The sequence below is a fragment of the Tenrec ecaudatus genome, chromosome 1, assembly GCF_050624435.1.
Source record: "Tenrec ecaudatus isolate mTenEca1 chromosome 1, mTenEca1.hap1, whole genome shotgun sequence".
In the NCBI taxonomy this organism is placed as follows: domain Eukaryota; kingdom Metazoa; phylum Chordata; class Mammalia; order Afrosoricida; family Tenrecidae; genus Tenrec; species Tenrec ecaudatus.
This window is the reverse complement of record NC_134530.1, coordinates 159,934,048-159,961,847: the sequence shown is the minus strand read 5'-3', so window position 1 is coordinate 159,961,847 and position 27,800 is coordinate 159,934,048. Positions and strand designations below refer to the sequence as shown.

At 48.0% G+C, this 27,800-nt stretch overlaps 1 protein-coding gene across 3 annotated transcripts; it reads right to left on the bottom strand.

The window, feature by feature from the left end:
- Positions 1–522: 522 nt before the first annotated feature.
- Positions 523–27,508, bottom strand: PRUNE1 (prune exopolyphosphatase 1). Of its 3 annotated transcripts, none has more exons than XM_075561584.1 (8): positions 26,818–27,508; positions 17,759–17,851; positions 17,034–17,236; positions 12,556–12,740; positions 11,938–12,096; positions 10,590–10,684; positions 6,927–7,034; positions 523–2,431 (listed from the first exon to the last, which is right to left on the bottom strand). In XM_075561584.1, exons 1-8 carry the CDS (start codon positions 26,854–26,856, stop codon positions 2,003–2,005), a joined length of 1,311 nt encoding a protein of 436 aa, XP_075417699.1. In that variant the 5' UTR covers positions 26,857–27,508; the 3' UTR covers positions 523–2,002. The 3 variants fall into 3 exon arrangements, with proteins under 3 accessions (XP_075417699.1, XP_075417689.1, XP_075417707.1); XM_075561574.1 differs by having other exon boundaries at positions 6,927–7,085; positions 26,818–27,504; XM_075561592.1 differs by lacking the exon at positions 26,818–27,508 and adding an exon at positions 26,659–26,703 and having other exon boundaries at positions 6,927–7,085.
- Positions 27,509–27,800: the final 292 nt, after the last annotated feature.

Sequence of the window (27,800 nt, the reverse complement as noted above, 5' to 3'; positions counted from 1 at the left end):
CTGCTGTCTCCATGGCCTCCAAGGAGGGAGGTGTGGAAGGAAGGCAAACTCATCTTCAAACAGGTTTTGCCACCTCCCCTCCCAAGAAGGTTTGCCCAAAAGAAAAACTCTGCCTCTTGTGTGGGGGCGGGATTGGGGAGGTGCATTTGCTCCGATGGCTGATCTTAAGGAAGTCTAGGAAGGAGGCTGTTCTCCTTTCCAGATCCCTTACCACCTTCTGGGAAGTTTTCTTTTTGTTTTCAGTGAGTAGAAAACATTTGGTTGTAAGACTGCCTTAGGCCTAATTTTTCAAGCATAAGCAAAATTTGGGAGAAAGGAGAGTTCTGGAAGCAGAAATAAATCAAAGGCTGAGGACGAGGGGAGACCGAAGCTGCTGCTCCTGATTCCCAAAAGGGGTTGTCGGAAGGGAATGGCTTCAAACACATCAGGAGGAGGAGGTGTAAGGCTTGATAAGGCCAGTCATTAGAGGGAAAGGGCTTATTCTAGAAGCTAAAAACAAAACCCAACACACGAAGACCCCCAAACAGGAAAAGAATATTTAATACTTTAACAAAATGCAAAATAAAGTACCCAAGTTACAAAACATAAATTCCTTTGGTTCAGCAATTACACTATTTTACTTTCTAAATGGCAAACATTATCCCCTCAAAGTGAACTCAGACTGTCCCACTCACAGAAGATGTCATGTCAAAACCATCACATACACCAATGTTCAGGGAAGTACTTGGCCACCTACATGGACAGAGGTGTGGGGTAAGAAGAGGGAGAATGGCATAATCCACCGGAAAGGGAGCCTTTCCACATGCACAAGTCAGTGGGAGGGTGCGGGTCACTACGGTATGAGACATAACCCTGTACATGCTACATGAGGCCAGGTCTCTTGGTACAATCACGCATAATTACAGACAGCCCAGTGACCCTGGCCAGTCCCAGCGGAGACGAAGAAAGGATGACAGTAACAGGCAGATCACAGAACACCAGAGAACATCTAATCCAACTCTTAACTTTATAGACGGGCAAAGCGAGGTCCAGAGACGGGCAAAGCGAGGTCCAAAGCGAGGTCCAGAGAACATCTAATCCAACTCTTAACTTTATAGACGGGCAAAGCGAGGTCCAGAGAAGTGAAATGTCTTGCCTGAAGACGCACAGTTCACGGCAATCAGTATGTGAATCCAGGTACTTCATGCTGTCACATGGGCAAGGGGAGAAAGAGGTGGGCAAGGGGGCGCTAGGCCTGCTACGGCAGGCACAGAGCCAAGGCTTTCATTCCAGTGTTGCTGTCTTGTGGGACGGGTGCCTGGGAAGTGGAACGGCCTTCCTGGGTGCCTGCTGGACCCTCAAGAACCAGGGGTCTCCGAGGTTACTCTAGGGTGCCTGCGGCTCTGGGATGACCCAAAGGACCTGAGAGTCAGACCACCTGGTCCGGATGTAAAATCATGGCCTCCAATCTGCTACCCAACAAGAACTTAAATAGTCACCGTCAGCTCTCAACTGGAAGTCTGCCATTACCTAACTGAGGGCAGAAAGGCGAGTCGTGGCACGGGAAATCTGCTAACGGCTCAGAACTGGAGCAAGAGTAGCCCCGGCCCAGCCTACGTTCTATCCTGCTCCATGCAGGCAATCAAGAAGTACTCTCCCAGGACATGAACAAATGAACACAATGGCGAGAACTAATGGTTGTAGGGTTCCACAGCACTTCTAGGGTACACGTTCTTTTTGTCCCCATTGTGTTGGCACTGTGCGCCCTGGCAAACGGATGAGGGGAAGTGTCAGTGCGGCTGTAGAGAGTGAAGTGAAACAACCACATCAGTCAGTCTGATCGACAGATGGGAGCTGTTCACACACATCTTTCTCGCACATCCTCCTCCTCCCAGCCGGGTGAGAGAAGAGCACCAGCGCCTGGAGCAATGGAGACACTACTGCGGACACCTCCACACAGCTCACAGCATGCATGCGTGGTGGGTTCGAGCCCCCCTCCTACGCGCCCCTCCTATTCCAAGGGTCACTTCTTTGCGAGGGAGGAAGTCGTCGCCTGGAACTGTGAGATCTGATTGCATTTCTCAAAGATGGCCTCGGCTGAGAGCTTCGGCAGCCCCTGGTCCAGGGGGCAGTCATCCACCAAGCTGTTCATGGGCGTTGGGGGCAAAGGCGGGTCCTCCTCATCTTGGCTCATTCCAAGGTTAAGGGATTTACTTTCCCTGTTCATTTCCTTGTCCACCTGCTGCCTGGGCACACCCATGATTTCAGGCTGCCCTGCAGGGATCTTCATGGAGTCCAAATATGCTGACAGGGTTTCCTGTAGCAGCGGCAGAAATTTCTTCCGCGAGACCTGCGTGTTGCCTTGAAGATAGGCTTGCAGGTTAGAATGGGTGCTGGGGATAGAGGTTAACTTCAGGGATGGAGAGTGAGAGCGTTCCAGGACTCCACAGATCTAAAACAGAAACAAGAACAGGGGAGTGACATCAGCGGTGGAGTAGCAAAGAGCTGAGGCTTTTAAATCAGAAGCTTCCCTTACAAAGGCGAAATCCTCAGCGTTCCATTTTATTGCCCACCACACAGGAGCTGCAGCTAGCACACACAAGATTTCAGAAACATCTGAGAGCAGGTATTTTATTGTGTAAGGGAGAAACCCAGGGTTCAGAACCAGAACCCAGGTCCCCAGTGCCTAATACAGTCTCTTCAACAACATTCCTGTGCTTAAAAACCCGAACTCTTCCGTTAGCCCGGAAAAGCCTAGGACCTAGCTTGACGTCAGGGAAAGGGCAGAGGCAGTCAATAATGAATAATCAAAAATGAGAGTGGGTGATCTATAATATGGAGAGTTGACTGACTATACCAGGCATGGTATGAAGACTAGCTGTTGATACATATTATCTCATTTAACCTTCAAGGCTATTTCGTAGGACTGGTATTACTAAGACTCCTAACTGAAGAAACCTAGGCTTAAGGAACTCACCTAAATCCTAGTTATCATGAAATACAGCTGAGATTCGGTCCCAGGCCTGTCACCAACACCTGTGCTTGACAACATTCTGTTACACCACCACAAGCATAACATTCCATGACTTATGAGTGTTCGTCTGGCATACTGTGGTGGCTTGCGTGTCCCTCTGACGCTAGACACCATGCCACTGGTTGCCAGCAGGGTCAGTCAATGTGAACTGCTTTCGGTGGAGAGCGCCCGCAGACTGGGAGGAGACTAGGCAGAGAGAACAGGCTGTCCACTTTTGGGCGACTAGCCAAAGAAAACCTGAAGGGTAACAGCAGAACACCATCAGACAGCACCAGAAACGGGTCCCCCAAGATTCAACTGAGCAAGAGTAGCTTGCTCAAAGCAGGACCAAGAAAGAGTTGTTCAACAGAACACAAAAATACCGAGTAGTTTAAACTCAGGACAAGTGTACCCGGATTGTATCCCTTCACCACACTTTTTCATCTGTACGCTGAGCAGATAATCGAAGACTCGACCATATGAAGAAGAACGCAGCATCAGGATTGGAGGCAGACTTATTAATATGTGGTGACACAACCTGGCTTACTGAACGCGAAGTGAACGTGAAGCACTTTGCTGATGAAGATCAAGGTCTGCAGCCTTCGGTATGGAGTATAATTCAATATAAAGAAAACTGAAATCCTTACAACTGGACCAATAAGCAACATGCAGATCACCTCAGAAAAAGAGTGACGTTGTCAGGATTTCACTTTGCTGGATCCACAATCCAAGAAATCAAACGATACATTCCCTTGGGCAGATCTGTTGTATCAGACCTCTTAAAAGTGGTGACAAGAGCAAGGATGGCTCTCAGGACTAACGCGCACCTGACCCAAACTGTCGTCTTTCCAGCCCCTCCTCTGCCGGTGAGCAAGGAAGATCACAGATGAAGGGATGCCGGTGTACGCTGGTGCTGGTGAAGAATATCCAAGCACCATGGGCCGCCAGGACAGGCAGATCTCTCTCGGAAGGACGGCCAGAATGTGCCTGAGAAGCGAGGGTGGCAGGCTTTCCTCAGACATGCTTTGAACACATAACCAGTCAGGAAAGACCGGTCTCTGAACAATGCTGTCAGGCTTGGTCAGCACAGTGGCTCCAACAGTGGGCTCGATCTAACAATGGTGAGGTAGTGAGGGGCCAGGCCGTGTTTTGCATTGCTATGCAGAGGGTCACCCCATGGCTCCGAGCGACCACCTAAAATAACACGGCTGCAGCAACAGCGGCTCACACCCCCCCAAGTGGGAGGCTAGCACAGGACCAGGCCAGGTTCAGTTCTGTTGTACACATGGGGTGGGCACAGTGGCTGCAACAAGGGGCTCCCACGAAAAGGCTGGTGAGGCTGGTGCAGGACTGGACAGTGTTTCATTCTGCTCTACGTAGGGTTGCTGAGTCAGGACTGACTCGATGGCACCTAACAACAACAACAACAACAAACACAGTGGACTGCTAGCCAAAGGGCTGGTGGACATGTCCACCAGCAGCACTTAGAAGAAAAGCCTGGCCATCGACCGGAGAAATCCACCACGAGAACCCTATGGAGCACACTTCTATTCTGACACACACGTGGCGCCATGAACAGTGTTTGTTGTGTTTAGTTTTTCACTGGACCTCAGGGGGGGAGAGGAGACAGTGGGGCAGACCAGCCAAACAAGATTTATGTTTCCTGCACAGACAGCGGCAGTCTGGGCAGCGGGTGAGTCCTCAGATGGCCACACAGTTTCAGAGGGACGGTATAGGGAGACTTCGCTTCAGGAAGGCAGGGAGGAGCATTCCTTGCGGGCTCAGCACCTTTACCTTCCTGACATGCTCAGGAATTGCCACCATTTACAGGGTGCTTACTCCGTACCTAGAACTATACTTTCCAGGGGTTATTCTGCATCACCCTATCAGACCAATGAAGTATCACTAATTGTTGAGGACATAGACTCAGAGGTTAACTGACTTGCCTTAACACTCAGGGCTAGGAAGCGACAAATCTGGGACGGAAAAGTTAGTCTTGGTGACTTTAAAAAGGTGCCATTCTGAAAAACAAAATAAAAATAACCAAGTGCCATTCTTCCCACAATACCAAACTACCTTCTACGGAATGGAATTACATTTGCTTCCTGAGTAAAAAGACAAAGGAAACGAGAAGCGGGGAAGGACAGGCATCCTTTTTGTGGGTGGAAAAGACTGTCAGACTGGCCCAAGAAGTCCAGAGTCCCTGGACAACCTTAATTCCACTTTAAAATTCTTCTCTGAGTTGATCAGTGATCAACAGAGGAACAGAAGAGGGAGGAAGGTGGGAAAGGTGGTCAAATAGGTTGGGAAAGAAAATGACTTCTTCCCCAAATACAATAGCATCTTGCTCTGATAAACGGTCATTGTATGATACCCACCTTCCCAACATGATCACTGAAGACAGACGTGTGTGTAAGCAAACGTGGTGAAGAAAGCTGCTGGTGCCCGGCTATCAAAAAGATATAGCGTCTGGGGTCTTAAAGGCTTGAAGGCAAACAAGCGGCCATCTAGCTCAGAAGCAACAAAGCCCACAGAGAAGAAGCACACGGCCTAAGCGAATACAAGGTGTTGAATGGACCATGTAGCAGACACCAAGGAACAAAAACAATCATTGTGTGATCACCTTCCTCACATAATCGCTGAAGACGAAAGTGTGCATAAGCAAGTGTGGTGAAGAAGGCTGATGGTGCCCGGCTACTGAGAGATGTAGCGTCTGGGGACTTAAAGGCTTGAAAGCAAACAAGCGGCCATCTAGCCCAGAAACAACAAAGCCCACACAGAAGCAGCACACCAACATAGGTGATCGTGAAGGGCAGAGGAGACCAGGTCTCAAACAACAAAGGCGGGGTTGGTGAGAATCACATCACCGTGAATGAGGGGGAGTGCGTGATGGGGACCCAATGCCCATCTGTAGACAGCTGGACACCCCTTCCAGAGGGGTAGTGGGAGGAGATGAGTCACTCAGGGTTCAGTGTAGCAACAATGAAACTCAAAATCTTCCTCTAGTTCCTGAACGCTTCCTCCCCTCCCAATTATCATGACCCCAATTCTACCTTGCGGACCTGGTTAGACCAGAGGATGTGCAGCGGTGCAGTAGGGATCTGGAAACACAGGAAATCTAGGACAGACGAACCCCTCAACACCAGCGATGGGAGTGGCTACACCAGGAGGGAAGGGGGTGTAGAAAGGGAGAACCGATCTTGGAGATCTATATGTAACCTCCTCTCTGGGAGATGGGCAATGGGGAGGTGGGTGAGGGGAGATGCCGGGGAGTGTAAGATAAGATATAATAATTATTTATAAACTATCAAGGGACCAGGGGGAAGGAGGGAGTGGGGAGGGAGGGGGAGGGGGGGGGAAGGGAAACCGAGCTGATTCCAGGAACCCAAGTGGAAGGTGAATTATGAGAATGACGAGTGCTTTGCTCAATTGATGTATGTATGGATTGTGATAAGAGCTGTATGAGCCCCAATAAAAAGATTTATTAATTTAAAAAAAAGAAAATGACTTCTACTAGGTCACTTCTCCACAGAGTTTGTGCTATACAGCGTTCTCGCCCCTGCAAGGTGAGTTGACAAGGCTTCTCCGGGGTTCCAGTTGAGGGCAGTCGTGTAGAAAGAAAGTACAGGACTGGTTTCCAGGGATGAGGAATTGATGAAGAATCACGCACTAATTCCAGATTGATAACATTTCCTTCTAAGTAAGAATTATGTTCCTAATTCTCCTTCGAAATTCTCCTTTCCCGACAAACAGCAGTCTGGTTAAGGCTAGTCACACATGCAGGGACTGGGGGAGAAAGGGGGAGGGCAGGTTCTGGGAACGGTCCACGGAGCTCTGTACACATCTAAGAATAAAAGGAAGGCCATGCAGGGGAGGGCAGGGCCCAGGGAGCAGGCCTGTGGGGCCCTCAGCCTGGTATGGGACAGGCACTCACCATCATTCGGAGCGCTCTATGTGGGCAGAAAACAGCTAGCTGGCGCACTGGCTCCTTGTCCGGGTTGAAAAAGATGGTCATGGCGACCAGGACATCGCAACCGTGAGCCTGGCAGAAAGCACCGAGATCCTCCATGAGGTTGGGCCTCCTCAGAAAAACCTGGCAGAGAGGTCACGAAAGGTGCATTGAGGCCTGCAGCTGGAACCCGCCTGGTCACTGTCCTCGCGGAATCTCTCAGGACGCTTTCTTCCTGGGAGAGCCAGGGGGCCTGGGGACCTCGTATTTCCTAGGAGGTACCTAGGTGGGCTGGGCTGCAGTGTGGCAGCATGGGGAGAGCAAAGGCTTTGGATTCAGACAGAAAGGGTTTAAAACCAGCTCCACTGCCCACTCATCTGATCGGGAAGGCTAGTCACGACCCTGGACCCTACTCGAGTTGTCTGCAAAACAAGGACCAAACAAGGATTGTTTTCAGATTAAAATGATAATGCATGTAAGGTGCCTGGCTCTCCAGCTCTAGCAATCAAATAGGCAAGGTCTCTGCCTTGGGTTATTTTTATTCTCAAATAGAACAATGGGGTATGAAAACCAGTAAGAACAGCCTTGTGCTCAGTGTTCCTCTGGCTCCTCCTTCTTGGCCAAGCTCTACTCCAAAATCTACCACAGTGGTTTCCCCAAGGAGGATACAGCCCCTCTGTGGATCATGACATGGCATTTCGAATGTATCATTTCCCCCAGTGATTAAGGTACTTGGCCAGCCTTTAATGCCCGCCACCCCCCTCCCCAAGTTAGAAGAGTCTTAAGGGAGGAAGTCAAGCCACTTTATTTATTTTTCCTACACCATTTCAAAGGATGAAAGCACATGTGCTTAGATCAGGTTGCCAGGGACCACCTACCATACACTATGAAACCAGGTCTCCAGGCGTCTTACCGTTCTGTAAACCTGTACCTCAGTTACAATGGGAAGCTTCTGTTTTGTTTGGTTTCAATCGCCCTTAGCAGTGGAAGAGGTGAGCTAAAACCCTAGAGCCATGAACTCTCCGACAAAGTGTGGGGCAAAGTGCCCCAACAGCGAGTGTTTGGCAGCAGCAGCAGCAGCAGCCACATTGTTCTTATTTTGACACAGAGCCAGCATGCTGCTTTGTGATAGTCCCAACTCCCCGCTTTCATCCTCCAGCTTCTGGTTCAACACAAGGCGGGATACGCTTCTTTGGGGGTTGCTACTCTGATAACGTTTTTTAATAAGCTCTTCTGCAGTTAAAATATGTAGGTAAGTAACAAAGTATTGCTATAGAATGAAAAGAAACTATTACTAAAGAGAAAAGTATCAAAATGTGACGTGATTGTTTCTCAACAGATTCTCTCTCTAGGTCTATCCGCTTCTGAAGGCTGTCCTTCCCTCTCTCAAACCCTTCCCCGAAGATTTCTGTGCTTGGATTCACACATCCAAACAAACAGCAGTTTGGGGACCTCGACTGACTGGAATCCTTGTCCTCTGAAATGCTGAGTAGGGTGATGGGGTGAGGTTTGCCAATTTACTTCTTCTGGAAGAACACCAAGGTGCATCAGGTGTAGAAAAACCAATTATCCAGCACAACTTTCCTGGCCTTTCTCTTGGCAAAGCAGTTTTGAATGTTCTTAGACTTCTTCATAGTAAGTCCCTGTGATCACCCTGTGTCCTTTGGAAAACATGTCAAGAACAACCCTTTGGAATCTCAAAAAACTCCAGTCCCCATAACCTTTAAGAGCGACCTCTCTGCCTTCAATTAAACTGGCCCAGCAGATGCCCACAACCTCTGCTGTGATTGGCCCTCGCTCTGTGCTGGTAAATCCAAGAGTCACCCTGGTTACCACTCATCGCATAAAACCCTCTTCACTAGCTTGCATCTTGTGGGAAGATCACCTCCTTGAGTTAGCTGATCTGCGTGGAATGTTCTTGGTAGACACTGAGCCGAAAGCTTGCTGAGCCCACGACGTTTGATTAAACTGAAAATCTGAGATCCACGTGGGATCCCAAATTAAGCAGCTGTCAATTCTACAGACAGTCTTCTTTCTGCACTTCAGCCACAGCTGCTCCAGGCGCTCGGGCTGGTGGGCTTCATCTCTGGACGTTCCCTGAAGATGCGTGAGACACCTAAAAACCTGCTTTAGACGGAGTAGCATTCCTGGAAACTTATGAGAAAGCGTCAATGATTTAGAAAGAAAGCATCCTTTTTTTATTTTTAAAGACAATAAGAGGTCATCTTCCTCAACTCATGAGGTAACCTGCTTGGTGACTGAAACTCACTTCGCTTATTAAATCTTTGCTCCACTTAAAAAAAGAGAGACATTTAGATGTATGACTGAGAGAACTTGTCTGTAGCCATCCACTGATGACAGAGACATGTTTGAACATGCTTTGTTTAGAATAAATGTGTGACTTGCTCTCATATATATTAAAGCCATGTTAACAGGTACCTTTTCCACTGGTTAGCTGCAGCCGTCTGGGCAAAGCTCTAAACTCTTTTGGTTGGAAGTAATAGTACACATGTTGTTGGAAGAATTGAATGAGATGTTCTGGGTCAGTGGTTCTCAGCCTTCCTAATGCCACGACCCTTAGGACAGTTCCTCATGTTGTGACTTTCAACCATAACATTATTTTTGTTGCTACTTCATAACTGTAACTTCATTACTGTTATAAATCGGGCGACCCCTGTGAAAGGATTGTTTGACCCCTCAAAGGGGTCGCGAACCACAGGTTGAGAACCGCTGCTCTAGGTAAAGCACAAAGCATAATGTCCAGCAGATAGAAAATGCCCAGTAGACGTGAGGTGACACCATCACCATCCTATGTGCATTTTCAAACTGACAACATACTAAGCACACGCATAGAACTTTTAGGCTGATTCTAATATACTTTCTCATTCAATGTAGCTCTTGATGGTTTTCAAACACACACATTCCTTTACCCATCTGACAAAACGTACCGAGCACCCACTATGTGCAGGCATGGTCAGAGGTCTGCCGGACACGGCAGCAATCAGAGAAACAGGGTCACTGCTCAGGGGGAACCTCGAAATCAGTGGAAGGAGAAAGAAAAGGATGAAACAAGACCACTGTAGGGTGCTCAGTGCTGTAAAGAAAAGAAGACCAGATGAAGCGTGAGGGCATGTTCCTTAGCGCAGGGACATCACTTTAGTTAGGGCGGTCAACAAGACAAAACTGCCTTTAAACCTCTCCAAAGTAGACACAGCTGCGCAGAGACCTGCATGCTAAAAGTCAGCTTTGCAAAGGGAAAAAGAGGTGCGAAAGCCCCGAGTGGAATGAGCACAGCGGCTCTGAGGAACACAAAGAAGACAAGCGTGACCACAGTTCTGTGAGGCAACTGGGGCGGGCTGACAGAAGCCCATTTAGAGCTTTCAAAGAACCACTCTGGACACTGTGGAGAGAACTGTCTGGGGCGTGCAGAAGGGGAAGCAGGCGAACCAGCGTGGAGGCTGTTACAGCCGTGCAGGGGGAGACGACAGACTGCGGGCCTTCAAGTGCAGACGGAGAAAAGGAAAGAGGTACAAGGTCTGTTTTGGAGGTGAGCTGGCAGGATTTGTTGAGACATTTGAAAGGAGGGGTGAGGTTACCAGCGTGATCGCATGATTTCTCTCCTAACCCTTACCCACCCCTTGCGCGTACCTCCAAATCCATATATATTGCACTAATGGCCACCTTGATGCCTTCTTTATAGATGGTCTTCTGGTCCTTCCTCAGCATCTGCTCGGTGGTCAGTCCTAGAAAGTGGACATGAGACGAGCAATCACACGGGAGAGCCAGGGCCCCGAGACCAGGAAGCTGAGGGCAGCAAGGTGGGTCAAAGAGGAGGGGAAATAATGGCGTAATCAATGGGAGGGAGATCCAGGAAAACATGATTCTATAACGACTTTAAGTAACTGTAAATACCTCCCTGGGAGATGGACGGCAGAGAAGGGGGGGAAGAGAGACTCCGGATAGGGCAAGATATGACAAAATAACAATGTATAAATTACCAAGGGCACATGAGGGAGGGGGGAGAGGGGAGGGAGGGGAAAAAAAAAGAGGACCTGATGCAAAGGGCTTAAGTGGAGAGCAAATGCTTTGAGAATGATTGGGGCAGGGAATGTATGGATGTGCTTTATACAATTGATGTATGTATATGTATGAACTGTGATAAGAGTTGTATGAGTCCCTAATAAATTGTTAAAATTAAAAAAAAATTTTTTAAAAAAAGAAAATGATTAGGGCAAAGAATGTACAGATGTGTTTTATACAATTGATGTATGTATATGTATGGATTGTGATAAGAGTTGTATGAGCCTCTAATAAAATGTTTTTTAATAAAATAAAAAATAAAATGTAAAAAAAGAAAAAAGGAGAAAAAATGATTAGGGCAAAGATTGTACAGATGTGCTTTATACAATTGATGTATGTATATGTATGAACTGTGATAAGAGTTGTATGAGCCCCAATAAATTGTTAAAATAAAAAAGAGATAAGAACAGAAGGAATAAAAGAGGTTTTCACCTTTATCCTTTCACATTATTTTAGTGCGTATTACTATAATGTGCTTTTTCATATATTTTTATGTTAATTATTGGTAGGCTGGGTAGACATTTATGGAAGATTGTTTTTTGCTCTCTTCTTTTAGCCTTTGGAAGCTCACACCGAATGTTTCTTCTACCTCCCTGATCTCACTCTGATACTTCAGGATTCCCTCAGTATATTTTATTTTTATGCCCCTATTCTCTGATTCCACTGGAAACCTCTGAGACTCTTGGTATATTTCTCCTCAACTTACTCCAGAGCCTGCTGAGAATCCAGTAAGTGGCAGGTTAGTTCATATCAGCCTCACGTGCCATCTGCTTTCTCTCTAGCTTCTCTGTGACTACAACGCGCAGTGCACGCTCCGCGGTGGTTCTGATGGGCTTCGGGGACATAATGAATACACAAGGCTTGCCCACCTGTCAGCTCAGATGCTGGGGAGGGCAGTCATTTTGACACCCCATACCTGACACATCAAACTTTGCCTTCTGCAGGGCATCAAAGATGTCATTTCTGTTGGGTAAATCTGGAAAGATGACCTCCAGTTTTTCCACGTATCTGCTGTCCTTAAGGGTTGCTTTTCCAATTCTAAGGTCCATGTTGACGCAGTCCAGGATGATGGTTCCTGTGGAGGAGGAGGATTACAGAAGCGACGTCCTGTGGCGCTCCGCTCACACCCACCGCGATACAGACAGCCCTCCCACCAAGTGGACGCAGGACAAAGGAGGCTACATGGCACACTCAACCAAGACAGCACAAAACCCTGGGCCTGACTGTGCTGAATGAACCTTGCGAGTGCTACTCGAGAGGCAGCAGGACGATGAGCAGGAGGTAGAAAGGAAGCCTAGGTGTCTCAATCTTTGGAGATGCTTCAGAGAGATGAACAAGTCCAGAAAGGAACCTTAATGAGTTGGAGGAGACAGCCGTGTCCAACTCGAATCCACTGCCTGCTTGTTGTCTGAAGGAAATCCCATCCTTTGGCTGGATGGCCTGACAAGGTATGTTCAGACTGGAAGAGTCTAGACTGTCCCTTTCCTGGGACAGACGTGGAGGAATTAGGTCCCAAGCCCGATGCCACCCTCACCATGCAGAAGGAATGCAGTTTGCCAGTCCAGGATCTCTGGTGCCCCCTGCAGGATTCTCTCCGTCACCAGGGTAGCGCAGGACCCCACAAGCTCCACAGACACATGGCAGGGAGGGCAGTGTTTGTGTTCTATGGGCCGGTGGTCTAGCACCTCTATGACTGCCTCTTCTAGGCTGGCATCACTTCTGTTGGAGGCAGGGGAAGGCAGGAGGGAAGAGAAGAGAAAGAAAAATCCATAAGGCACTACTTCAGGTGCCTGCAACCACTCTCCATCCCATTAAGGAAAAGCAGACCGGCTTAGACCAGCACCTAGACCCTGGTCACTTCTACCTCTCGAGTCTTTAGGGTTACAACTGAAATCACTTTTCAGTAGCACGTAAGTGAACTTGATAATGTATCAACTGCAAATATCATCCCAAACTGCATTCTCTTCACACCCAACACCCCAAATCCTTCCTCTTTCCTCAAATCCACAAGCTTCTTTCTCCTTATCAACTCCTATATTCGATCCTTTACATCCCTCAGATACTGCCTTATTCCGGTGCTTACTATAGCTTATATAGAACATTCTAGTAATCTCAAAATCCATTATCTGCTTCCAGTTTTGGGCTTTTTTTTTTTTTTACATTTTATTAGGGGCTCATACAACTCTTATCACAATCCATACATATACATACATCAATTGTATAAAGCACATAGTACATTCTTTGCCCTAATCATTTTCAAAGCATTTGCTCTACACTTAAGCCCTTTGCATCAGGTCTTTTTTGTTTCCCCCTTCCTCCCTGCTCCCCCCTCCCTCAAGAGCCCCTGATAATTTATAGATTGTTATTTGGTCATATCTTGCCCTATCCGGAGTCTCCCTTCCCCCCCTTCTCTGCCGTCCGTCCCCCAGGGAGGAGGTCACATGTGGATCCTTGTAATCGGTTCCCCCTTTCCAACCCACTCACCCTCTACTCTCCCTGTAACGCCCCTCACACCCCTGGTCCTGAAGGTATCATCCACCCTGGATTCCCTGTGCCTCCAGCTCCCATATGCACCAGTGTACAACCTCTGCCCTATCCAGCCTTGCAAGGTAGAATTCGGATCATGGCAGTTGGGGGGAGGAAGCATCCAGGATCTGGGGGAAAGCTATGTTCTTCATCGGTACTACATCGCACTCTGACTGACCCATATCCTCTCCTAAACCCCTCTGTGAGGAGATCTCCAGTGGCCGACAAATGGGCTTTGGGTCTCCACTCTGCACTTCCCCCTTCATTCACTATGGCATATATATATATTGCATGATGCCTTATACCTGGTCCCTTTGGCACCTCGTGATAGCAGAAGCTGGTGTGCTTCTTTCATGTGGGCTTTGTTGCTTCTGAGCTAGATGGCCGCTTGTTCACCTTCAAGCCTTTAAGACCCCAAACACTATCTCTTTTGATAGCCGGGCACCATCAGCTTTCTTCGCCACATTTGTTTATGCACCTGTTTGTCTTCGGCGATCGTATCATGGATGTGTGCATCCAAAGATATGATTTTTTGTTCTTTGATGCCTGATAACTGATCCCTTTCGGACCACATGATCACACAGGCTGGTGTGTTCTTCCATGTGGGCTTTGTTGCTTCTGAGCTAGATGGCTTGTTTATCTTCAAGCCTTTAAGACCCCAGACACGATCTCTTTTTATAGCCGGGCACTACCAGCTTTCTTCACCACATTTACTTGTTCACCCGGTTTGTCTTCAGCGGTTGTGTCAGGAGGGTGAGCATCGTAGAGTGCCAATTTAATAAAAGAAAGTATTCATGCATTGAGGGAGTGTTTGAGTAGAAGTCCAAGGTCCTTCCGCCACCTTAATACTAAACCTATAGACACATAGATCTATTTTCCCATTCATATATATATATTTTTGCATGTAAATGTCTTTGTCTAGACCTCTATAAATGCCCTTTGACTCCTAGCTCTTTCCTCCATCTCCCTTGACTTTCCTCCTGCCCTACTACCATGCTCCGTCCCCACCTGAGTTACAGCTATACCTCTTCTTCACGTAACCTTACCCTTGATCATTCCCTACAAGGCCTGCCATTCCCCCCTCACTACCATTTTGGGTCCCATGTTGTTCCCTTGTCCCTGTTTTTGTTAATACCACTTCCTTAGCCCCACCTCCCCCTATCCCAAGTCCCCCGGAACTGTCGGTCCCGTTGTTTTTCCTCCAGATAGTTCATCCAGCCTGTCCTATTCAGACAGACCTGTGGAGTCACTAACATGCACAAAAACAAGACAGAGGAAAACAAGCAACAGTATACAACCAGACAACAAAACAACAACTACAAACCACTGACAAAGAACAAAACAAACCACATCAAGAAAGAAAAGCTTGTAGTTAGTTCAAGGACTGTTTGTTGGCCCTGAGGAGTGTTTTCCAGTCCAGTCTGTTGGGGCACCGTGCCCTGGCCCCAAAGTCCACTTTCAGCATTCCCTGGGGACCTTGCCACTCCATTCCCTTGGTGTTCCGCTGCACTCCCCCAGTGCTTTGCCTCGGTGTGGTGGGATCAGGTCAGGTGCAATTCCCACACTGTGTCTCCGGTGCTGTCCCCTGTATCGCCCTTGGTCACTGAGGGGCATCATGTCTCATAGTGGGGCATTTTGGACTCTTTAAAGCGGCCCTCCACAAAGCTAACCAAGTAATCATTTGAAATTACAAATTCGATTCTGTTAGGACTCTGATTAATAGCAGTCGTTCCCCAATATATAATGTTCAATCAGAGTATAACGTTCAATCTCCTTAGAAGGCTCTACAAGGCCTCCGTGATGTGCCCATCCTAGTCCCTGGAGTCTTATCTTTTTTCTGTGTTCTATTTCTCCTTCACATTTCTGCCCCAACCATGGGAGTTGTCCTAACTTACCAGGCTATTTCATGCCTGTCTGACTTTGCTGATATGAATCACTAACTCTGCCTGGAATGCCTTTTCTAAATACTGCCTCTCCCCCAATCACTGAGCAAACACCTAGATCACTTGCAGGACTGAGATCAAGGGTCAACTCTGCCAGGACTACCCTGCCCCTTTCTGGCAAAATTAACTATTCCATCCTTTGGGAACCTACTACTGTCTATCCCTTAAAGGGACACTCACTGTTCTGTCACCTAACTCCCTCAGAGGGACAGGGACACTGTCCCACTTTTATCCTCTAACTAATAGTTTATTAATGAGTAAATGGATGGACGGGTTAATGTACTTAGAGGCTATTCTCTGCCAATGTTCTGCTATAACCACAGTTAACTGCAAAAACAAAATTGCATCTTAACCTCAGCAGGAGTGAGACATGCTTAGGAAAGTTGTATATGAATGTTACACATATTATTATATAGTCACCAAGAATTTACATAGAAAATACTTTTAACTTTTTTTAAAACTAAAGGGTTGTAATTCTTAATGAGGGGTTTCAATTATAATCAATCTATTGCAAAATCTTAAAAATAATGATATTCAAAGTTGACTCAAATGGTTTCTGAATTCCCAAAATCCATCTGTCGACAATAGGACATCCCCTCACAGAAGGGTCACTAGGAAGGGACGAGTCACGCAGGGTGCAGTATAGCACCGATAAAACACACACTATTTCTCTGGTTCCTTGAGGCTTCCTCACCCCCTACTATCATGACCTCAGTCCTGCCTTCCACTTCAGGCTAGACCGGAGCATGTGCACTGCTACAGATAAGAACTCAGGACACACAAAATCTAGCTCAGATAAACCCCTCAGGAACAAGAATGGGAGTCTTGATACCAGGAGGGTTGGGGTAAGGCGGAGAGAGGAGGGGAGGAAGGGGAACCAATCACAATGATCTACACATAACCACTCCCACCCCCCCATGGGGGAAGGGAGACAGTGGTCAGTGTAAGATATGAAAATAATAATAATTTAAATTTATCAAGGGGTCATGAGGGTAGGAGGTAGGGGGAGGGAGGGAAAAATGAGGAGTTGATACCAAAGACTCAAATAGTAAATATTTAGAAAATAATGATGACAATATGTACAAATATGCTTGATACAATTGATGTGTGGACTGTGATAAGAGCTCTATGAGCCCCCAGTAAAATGATTATAAATTTTAAAAATGGTTTCTAAATTCTCCTTTCATTTGAACTCAGCAGGTTTGTTATTTTATTACTTGAGGAACTGGAGAACTGACAATGTTTTCTGTATCTGCTACCACCCACCGATCACAACCATTCTGTGCATCCCTGAGAGCAAACAGCCTTTCCTCCTTCCAAGGGGGAGAATGCTCTTCACGGGGGATTATGCCCAATACCACGACACAAAATATAAGTGCTGCTTAATGAAAAGCGAATTTGCTCTGTAACTTGCACCCAAATCACAACAAGAAGTTCAAAATAAATAAATAAGCTCGCCCTTCCCTCCTCCTCGCCTTCCTCTACATGTAACTCATCAGACCCCTGCCGGACCCACGGGAACCATCAGCTTTCTTCCACTTACTTGGGTAGGACATGGTGGTCAACAAGGGTGAGGATGAGTTGGCCAGCCTGTTGCAGTGCCTGGAGGTCAATCTCATCCCGGAAAATCAAAATGGACTGCGGAATGTTCACCTTCTGAAGCATGAAGACGTTGTCACCCCGTAGAGGCAGCTCAGAACGCTTTATATTTAAAACTGGCACAAACACCTCCTCAGCTTCGGTAGTCTGGAGATGAAAATGAGAAGAAGGTACTGGGAAATTGTGGGAAAGGCACAAGACTCTGAGGACCAAGTGAGTCCTGGATCTCGGGCAATTTAGTGTCCTTCTCGGAGACACGATTAGCCAGTCTAAAAAAAATGCAAAGGGCCACTTGTGTCCTCCATCCTTCTTAGGAACAACACGGAGGCCAACAGATGACACAGAGAAAAGATCTCGTTCTAGATAGTGTGCAAAGCGTGATCCTCAGGAGTTGATCTGGGCAAGAGGAACACACCCTAGAACTCTGACACCCAGAAGGTACTCAATAACCAATGGAATACTGCTTCGCAGCTTACAAATCCTTCGAGATGCAGTTCTTCATTTGAGCTGCACAATAACACTATGAAATATTATCCTTTCAGATTTGATAGATGGTGGCAGGAGACTCAGCACAGTGAAGGGATCTAACTTACCCACCGCTCCCAGTGGCCGAGCTGGGTGTTGAATCTACATGCTTTCATTCTAAGGGACCTGCTCCTTGGCACTCACCTTTGATAGGTAAAAAGCCAGTGCTAGAGCAGACACCATGGAGTCCAGGTCACAGGCCTCATTGCCCAGGACAATATGCAGCGATCGAGACTCCTGGGGAGAAAGGAGAGTGGGAAACTTACAAAAGCGTGTCTACTCATTTCTACTCACTTATGGAAGGTGCCTAGGTGGCAGTGAGTATTAGGCCTTAGGCTGCTAACCACAACGTCAATGGTTCCAACCCACCAGCGACGCCGCTGGAGAGAGATGAATTTGGCCTGTGAAGATGTACAGTTTTGGAAACCCTATATAGTGTTTGCTATGGGTCAGAATCAACTTGATAGCAGTGAGGTTTTGGGGGGGCGGAGAGATTTATACTCATCCTTATAGGGTGTGAGGCTCCACACTCATCCTCCCATTGATCTTCCTGGAGGAGCTAGAAGAATCCCACGAGTCTTTATTTTATGAATGAAGATATCCCCGTAATATGTTATTCTAAAGCCACCAAGAGTGTATATAGAAACTAAACATAAGCAGTTTAATGAAGTCACATATCCAGTCAAAAGGGTTATTTTCTCTCAATTATAGTCTCCTCAAATGCTAACGTACAGACGAACAGGTGTCAATAATTGCATGATTCCTTCCGCTTCGGTAAAGCGTAATAAAGGAAAGTAGAGGGCAGCGTGGGGAAGACCCTTGAAGAGTTGGGTTGACACAGTGGCTCCCCCAGTGGGCTCAAACTAAGGACAAATGAGAAGATGATGCAGGAGCGGACGGTGTTTTGTTCCATTGCACACACAGTTACTAGGGGCTGGGACAGAATCAATTGCTCCTGGCAACAATACGTCTGCGTCTTGGGACACAGGACGAGAAGTCAAAGCTAAAGCATCTGGGGTAGCTGGTGTGGTAGAGCCAGACTCGTGGGCAAATTAATTTTGGCTTTCCTCATTTTCAAAATGAAAGGAATGAATCCTTATCATTCGAAATATGAGAAGGTGAAGAGACTGTAGAGGTGAAAATAAGATCTGGTCCATGAAAATCCCCCTAGCCTGCGAAGTGCCCATCACCAATACCTCTCATAACCCAAGAACAGACTCTTGCCCCAGCGGTTTCAGATGCCATGGTGGTTGGGAAGGCAGGTCATTGCTGCAGAAACTCTGATTCTGACAACTTTGAAAGCTCTGAAGAGGGAGGGACCCTGCTGCTAGGGTTAGGCTTGTGTCTCTCTGGGTATCGAGCACTGCCAAATCAAGCGTGGAAACCTGCAGTGCCCACAGCAGCAGCTACGGTTTCTGTTTTGCTTTTAAACATTTATCCAGTGTACCAGGTACTGCTTTGATATTTTCTCATGCCTCACCTTCAAGTCAATCCTCAAAACAACTCAACAAGGCAGGTTCGTTAAGAATTTTAGTTATATTCAAAGCAGGGGCGTTCCGCTGGGTGGAAAGAGAACCTAAAGTCTCTGACTTGGCTTGTTGTACAAGCATCCTCTCTTTTATAATTTTTTAATGGTTGTAAAATGTAAACCACAGTATCTGTCGACTCAACACCCCTCCCGTGTACAATTCAGTTGACACCAATGCGTCAGTCATGCTGGGCAATCATCACCAATATCTGCTGCCAACCCATAAACAGAAACGATGTCCTTCCTAAGCCTTGCCTCTCCTTTTGCCCTTTCTCCTGCCTTGGGGGCCACTAATAAACTCTGGCACCTGCGCCTGTTCTAGGTGCCTCTGTGAGTGGGGGCCTTCTGTGATGACTTGCTTTACTCAGCGTGATGTTTAGTAGGTCCCTTCCGGGGAAGGTTCTCTAGATGGAACACTTTAGAAAAAGAGCAGTGAAAACAGCAAAGTAACCAGGCCTTGAGGACGATGACCCAATTAGAGCAGCCAGACCACAGAGAGGACCACATGGCCAGCCCCACTATGAGACATGATGCCCCTCACTGACCCATAGCCCTGCGGGGGACAGCACCAGAGACACAGTGTGGGAATTGCGCTCCATCTGATCCTGCCACACCAAGGCAAAACATTAAGGGAGTGTAGCGGAACAGCAAGGGAATGGAAAGACAAGGTCCCCAGGGAATGCTGAAGGTGGACTTTGGGCCAGGGCATGATACCCCAACAAACTGGACTGGAAAACACCCCTAAAGGCCAACAAATGATCCTTGAACTAACTACAAACTTTTCTCTCTTGTGTTCTGTTTTGTTCTGTGTCATTGGTTTGTTGTTGTTTTGTTGTATATTGTTGCTTGGTTTTGCTGTCTTGTTTTGTGCATATTATTATCTCCGCAGATCTGTCTAAATAAAATAGGCTGGATGAACAATCTGGAGGAGAAAACAACGGGACCAACAATTCTGGGGGGACATGGGAGAAGGGAGGTGGGGGGAAAGGAAGTGGTGTTAACAAACCCAGGGACAAGGGAACAACAAGTGATCCAAATTGGTGGTGAGGTGGGTGTGGCAGGCCTGGTAGGGCATGATCAAGGGTAATGTAACAAAGAGGAATTGCTGAAACCCAGGTGAGGACTGAGCATGATAGTGGGACAGGAGGAAAGTTAAGGGAAATAGAGGAAAGAGCTGGGAGGCAAAGGGCATTTATAGAGGTCTACATAAAGACATGTACATATGCAAATATATTTATATATGAGGATGGGGAAATAGATCTTGTGCATATATTTATAGGTTTAGTATTAAGGTAGCAGAAGGCCATTGGGCCTCCACTCAAGTACTCCCTCAATACAAGAATACTTTCTTCTATTAAATTGGCATTCTATGATGCTCACCTTCCCAATACAACTGCTGAAGACAAAGCAGGTGAATAAGCAAATGTGGTCAAGAAAGCTGATGGTGCCCAGCTATCAAAAGATATAGTGTCTGGGGTCTTTAAAAGATTGAGGGTAAACAAGCAGCCATGTAGCTGAGAAGCAACAAAGCCCACATGGAAGAACACACCAGCTTGAGTGATCATGAGGTGCCGAAGGGATCAGTTATCAGGCATCAAAGAACAAAAAATCATATCATTGGCTACACACCTCACTGATACGATTGCTGAAGACAAATGGGTACGTAAGCAAATGTGGCGAAGAAAGCTGATGGTGGCCGGCTATCAAAAGGTATAGCATCTGAGGTCTTAAAGGCTTGAAGGTAAACAAGCGGCCATCTAGCTGAGAAGCAACAAGCCCACATGGAAGAAGCACACCAGCCTGTGTGATCCTGAGGTGTCAGGGATCAGGTATCAGGCATAATCGGAACAAAAAACTCTTACCATGGTGAATGAGGGGGGGAGTGCAGAGTAGAAACCCAAGGCCCATTTGTAGGCCACTGGAGATCCCCTTGCAGAAGGGTCTAGGCTAGCCAGTCAAGGTGCGATGTAGCAACGATGAAAAATACAACTTTCCCTAGTTCCTAAATGCCTCCTCCCCCCGACCCCCATTATCATGATCCCAATTCTACCTTGCAACTCTGGCTAGACCTGAGGATGTACACTGGTACAGACAGGAACTGGAAACACAGGGAATCCCTTCAGGACCAGTGGTGGATGATCCCTTCAGGACCAGTGGTGTGAGTGGCGATACTGGAAGGGTAGAGAGAGAGAGTGGGCTGCAAAGGGGAAACCGATTATAAGGCTCTACATGTGACCTCCTCCCTGGGGGATGGACAACTGAAAAGTGGGTGAAGGGAGACATCAGACAGGGCAAGATATGACAAAATAATAATTTATAAATTATGAAGGGCTCATGAGGGAGGGGAGAACAGGGAAGGAGGGGGAAAATGAGGAGCTGATGCCAGGGTCTTAAGTGGAGAGCAAATGTTTTGAGAATGATGAGGGCAGTGAATGTACAGATGTGCTTTACACAATTGATGTAGGTATGGATTGTGATAAGAGTTGTATGAGCCCCTAATAAAATGATTAAGAAGTTTTTTAAAATTTTTAAAAAGAAAACAACCAAGTAATATAACTTTAGAAAAAGGCGAATCTAGAGAAACCTAAAATCCTCTTCTCTTGTAGGCCACCTCTCATCCCCAAACCAAGCAGCCCCTGCCAGAAAGGGCAATTGATACCACTAGGAGCCTTCTAAAATTTCTTCTAAAATCGCCCTATCTAGTTACTAGGCAGCTTTCTGTTTAGAAACCACCCTCGTACTCAGCCCCTATTCCTGTCGCTCTCGAGGAGAAATGGCAGAGGTCATGTGCTGCAGGTTTGGGCAGAGGGCCCGGGAGGAATTTGCCTCTCGGCTCTCCCATGCACCCATTTCTCTATGAGCGGGACAGTCATGGACCATTCATACAGGAAAGGACAGATTGTTGTTTGTCAATGTTAAACTCTTTTTCCAACATAAGCGAATTCTGTACCCAAGGTCCCAGCCCTACAGTCCCCCAACCCCCACCTCACTTGCAATTTCTGCTCCTGATACGAGAGAAGGCTCTGTTTCCAGGACACCAACAACTGCCCAGAAGGGCTGTGGACCAAAGTGACAGCAAAGCACTTGAGATAAGTGGCTGCAGAGATAATGTGCTCACTGAAGCAGTAAGTGGGGGTAGAAGGTAACTATATAAACATGAGGGGACAAGTGCCCCTGGTACTAGAGAAAGAAGGTCAGAGGAACAGAGAAAAGGCAGGGCAAGGGCAAGAGACCTCTTACTGGGCACAGAGAGGACCTACCCCAGACTCATTTAGATCCATGCTCTGCATTCCAAGTGGCTGGAGAATGAGGGTGAGTCGGATATCCAAGATCAAGAGAAGGCTAAACTGTGGAGGGGCAGTCTCCCTTGGGGCTTGCCTGGGTATGTCCTTGATGGACCCCATCGTACTGGGCTGTCACACAGACATGAGACATGCCCTTGACTGCCTTGGAGAGCCCCCTGTGCCCATCTCGGAAGCTATCTGTCTACCTTATTGTGCATACTCCATTCACGGTCCCAGTCCCGCTCAGGTCGCCCTGCATGTAACCATGATCTTTTGACCTGCTACCTGCCATGCATGTGCAAGAGTTTTCCTCGACCCTCCCATGTCCTTTCTAAAGTTCTGTATCTCAACAAGCCTTGGACACCATTGTACCCTATCACAATGGTCCCCCCTCAACCTGGATAACACATCTTGCTCTCTGTTTTCCACTTGTCCAGTTTAGGACTATAATCAATGGTCTCTGAAAAATAAAAATGCTCTTCTCTATAGGGAAGCGAGGATAATTGGATTTATGAAGACAGTCACTGAAATAATAATTACCAGGGGGCGTTGAAGGGGACGGTGGAGGAACTGAGGAGTCAACAGCACTGGGTACACAAAGGAAGAAAAGGTTCCAAGGGTGATGGTGGTCATGACAGCTCCTTCTTATATGACTCAACTAGTGAACTGTGTGGTACACTCGCTATAGCTCAAAATGAATCTTAAATAATTATGTTGATATAGACACAAATTAAAATGAATTTTTAAAGAGAGAGAAGGCTAAGCAGAACGTCGGCACCAAACTACAACTCGGCTCTCCGGTGAAGAGACGGGATCTCTGCAAATTGAGCACCTAACTGCCTTTCCCCTTGTGCTCAGCAAACCCTTTCAGCAAGCTCAAGGACACAGTGCAGAAGGAACACACGAGGGACTCCTAGCAAGTTTGGAAATGGGGGTGACCAAAGGAGGACCTGCGCCAGCACCCACCCTGCACCCAGTCTGACTCTGGCTGCTCTTTTCGCTGCCCCCACAGCACCTTCCCAGCTCCACCCTTTTGCGTTCTCTGTTCTTCCCTTTCTGATGGCAGCTGAGGCTCAGTCTGCAAAGAACACAGGTGCTGGGGTTGAGTCCCTGCCCTGCTTCTTACTTGTGTTGTGGCTTTGCCGGCCTACACTTCCTCAGGAGAAAATGAGGATAATTCTATAACCAGTTTCGTGGAGTAGAGAATGAGATGCAATAACACATAAGTGTCTACTCCAAAAATAGTAGGTCCTTTCCATTTCTCCTTTCTTTGCCCATCCCTGTTCGTTCAAACTCACCCCTAGTCCTCAGCCCACCAATGAACTGGTTCTGACTCACAGGGACCCCACATGGCAGAGGGGAAGCGATCCTGAGACAGGTTGCCACATCTTTTGCCTACAGAGCAGCAGGTGGGTTCAAACCACTGACCTTTTGATTAGTGGTCACATGCTTTAACTGTTGTGTCACCTAGGTTCCTTCTGTCCATTCGAGCAGGACCCAGATCCTGTTTCTCTGAGAAGCCTTCTCTGACCACCCAAGTCAGAGCAATCCTCCTCCGCTCCCCTCCAGCGGCCACCATTTGTAGCTGCCAGGTAGAACTTCACTTCTACCTGAAGGAGCGCACTACCTTTTTCCAGGTGTGTAGACCACATCCTTCTGAGTGCACTGCCATCTGCAAGGTCAGCCTCTCTCCATGGCAGTGAGTTTGGGATTTGTTTTTGTATTCCTTATCCTTAACGTGACTTTAGGGTTGGGTGACTATCTACTTGTCTTTCAAAGTAGGACACTTTTGAGAGTCAAATGGAGTACTAGTAGTGATTGTAAGTAAGCCGACTGTTTTGGGCAAATCAGGTGTCTGATTGCCCAACTTATACAGCATCCCTCATTTCTTCATTTTCCAAAACACATATAACTCTTCATTCCCAACTCATCTCCCCACAGGGGAAATCATGAGCCAAACCGCCCCGGAGCGCGGGCCATCCGTGGAAGCGTTCAGAACAAATATAGCTATACTTAGTTACATGAGGAAATCTGAGCTGCAGATGTGAGAAATGCAATCTGAGAACAATTAAATAGGAACGATTCTTTAAAATATACATGTGTGTATGTGTATCACGTGTACCCCGTAGTTTAAATGACTCCTGCTCAGTTTTTTCTTTGTGCCCTCCCTGGGAGGTCGGGATGATCAGAGAGCTGGCTAAGAAAACCATTTCTTGTCTGAAGCTGAATGTGGTCTGAATATAGTGAATGAGGGAGAGGGGGAAAAAAGGAGTCAGGGTGCGAGAAACTAAGAAGTCATCCGCCAGAAAAAATAGGAACGATGCCAGGGCCTCAAATTTCTAAGAATAGCGGGCCACTGCTAAACTCCTGCCTCAAGCCTGAGAGGCAAAGAAACTACACATTACCCAAAGTCTCCAGGGGGAATATGTACACTTGGATGCAGTGCCACCACAAAGATTTCTCTGTAACTGAAAGACAAGTCACCTCAAATAGGACATTCAGTTAAACGGACTACCCCCCCTTTTTTTTTTTAATAGAACATTGTATTGTCACTGGCAGAGTTCCTCTGGCAGCAAATGCTAAAAATATGATGACCAGCAGACTTGGCTGGAATATCAGCTGTCTCTAACCCATACAAAAGACACGATGCTCTGAAAGCTACACTATATATAGATGAGCTAACAGAAAGCTCTCAAAATTTAACAGTATCTCTGTCTAAATCACCTTTCTTTACAAGAATCTGAACATTGGTAGCCTCTAGGGAATTAGATGGGGAAATATGGGGCGGGGGAAAGGATTTTTTGTTTGTTTATTTGTGTTTTAGACTCTCTTTGTATTTGTATTTCCCCCCTATGTGCACTTACTACTTCAAATAATTACAAGTGATCCAAATTATTGCTGTGTATTTGTAAATCCTGCCACCAATTTCCCCTGTTAACTCTCCTAGGGTGAAGTTTTCTCGTTTCTCTTGGGCCTGCTGTGTGATGAGAACTTCCAGAGAGAAATTCTCAAGTTTACAGAAAGGAAGACCTAGATCTTGCACCGGGGGGATTCCTATAGGGACTGAAAGGCCAGGAGCCCAGCAACCCATAATGTTCTTGAGTTTCACCCCACAGAGCCTGCTTGTGATGTGGCAGCTACATGGTTAAGCTCCGGCAAACAAAGAAAGGTGCTTTTGAAGGTTTCAGGTCCAAGTATTCAGGTTCAAACAGTGGAACAATGACTAGTCCTTTGGGTCTACTGGAGTGGGGGTGGGAGGAATGCAACTGATTGGCACTTAGAATAGTGCCCCAAAGTCCTCTAAAGAGCTGGGGTGGAATCCCAGGAATCAAAACCGTAACACTTGACGAATTAGGGCAATTTCCCCCACATTTGCATGTCACGAGAAAAAAATGTGGTACGCGGTAACTGATGTCCAAAAATGAAGCCATTCATTTATCCCCACTGCTCCAATGAGGAGACTTTTTACATCTACTAAACCCAGAGTCTCTTGCCTAGGGGCATTTGAAGAGTTCATGACATTTTAAAAAAGAAGCGGAGCCAACCCATCTGTCTAGGATTTCTGGGGAGCAGTGTAACCGCTGGGGGCCGCCCCCACTGGGCCGGGCCAGGTGGTTGCTGATAAGCCGGGATGGCAGCCTAATGCTGCCCGACCTGTCAGCACGGCGGGCGGGGGCGTCCAACTGGCCGGGCGAGTACCAAAAATAAACCACAAAGCACTCGGGAGCCATGCTTACAGTTGGATTCCAGACACGCTCCGTGCCTATCCCTTCCCGGCAGGGGGTTTCTGTGTAGTTTTGTGTGTTCGGGCCAAAGAAAAAACCTGGAGGCAAACAATGCCGATTGGGACCAGCCGATATGCCTGATGTATTGCGTATGGTTAGCTTAAATACAGAGGCTTACTAAACAAAACGCCATCGCCATCTCGTACCGAGGCTGTGTGCGGGGCCCGACGGAGGGAAACCGCCGCCCTAGGGAAAGACGTCCGTGGACGCAAGTTCCCTCGGTACCCCCGGGGTTCACCTGAGGCCCGTGGGCCACAGAAGCCTCGTTCGCGGAGACCTGAGAGGGGCGGGGAGGAACACCTCCCGGGGTATGGTTGGTGGCGGCTCAGCCTGGTCCTTTCGCGGAATTGGGGCTCCACCGCAGGACCCAGCCCCACCCCTTCTCCCCGTCTTCAGGCGGATCCCCAAGGCGGGAGCCTAACCGGGGGCAACGAGGGACATTCTCACCCTTCAAACCCGGGTGCTCGTTCCTCAGGCCCCTGCCGAATCATCGTCCACGCCCCCTCCCCACGACTCCATAGGGACTTCGGGGCTCTCCAGGTCCCACGACTCCGTCCCTCCAGGACCCACGCGCCTGTCCTTACAGCCGCAGGAGAGATCAGTTACCTGCAGAGCGGCTCGACAACCCTGCAGGTATTCCTCCATGGCGACGCCGAAGCTGCGCCGCTGCCTCTCGCGGAGGCGAGGTTACTCCGCCACTGAGCCCCGCCCCGGACTCCGGGCCAAGAGGCGAGAGTCAAGAGGCGGGACTCGAACCCGCCACACGATGATTCGGGCCCCGACCTGGCAGGAAGTGCGTAAGCGGACGCTCCCGTTGTCCCACGTCGCCCCGCCCCCAAGCGGTGGACACTACCATTTGCGCCCCGAGACTCTGGAGGCGCGAAGTGACTCGCGGCGCAAGGAGTTCTGGGAAGTGTAGTCCGGCTGCTGGGCAAACGTGCGCCACCCTGAGGGGCGGACGACTTTCTGAGGGCTGGCTCCTTGGACACCTATGTGTCACAGAAGCCCATCTTCGAAACTTCGGAAGCTTCTTTCTTCTCGTCCTGTTATACTCATTTCACCGAGCATCCTGTTGACATTTTAAAATACTCGGGGCGAAACCGCTCTTCAGTCTCCTGACTGAAATTCTCCGCTATTAGCCCGAATTTTGTGGTTGCCCACGCTGGGAAAAAAATTTAAAAGCCCCAAACATGAGAACACCTGTGTCCTCCCAACTTCATGCCAGCGCTCTCTCGACAACTTGTGATGCCTCTGCTACAAACCGGGTGGCCTATCCATCCCTTTCCTGGCCAATGGCGGCCGCCCTGCCCTGCCCGTGGTTTGGGAAGGCCCTTCGGAATGTCGCGCTCGGTTCCAACTCCCTTAACTGCCACCTGGCCGGTCCTAGAGCGGCACCAAGGGCTGCCGAGAAAGGGACTGTCATTTCAACCCCTCCCCTAGTCCCTGCCGGCCTCCCGCCAGCTTGTCCAACTCCCCCGCGGAGACGTGAGGGAAGGAGACCGCGGCAAAGCCGAGGCCTGGGGTGGGAACGAGGACCCGAACCCAGGGGTGCTGGCTCTGGGGCTCCCAGGTCCCGGGCCGTCCTTCAC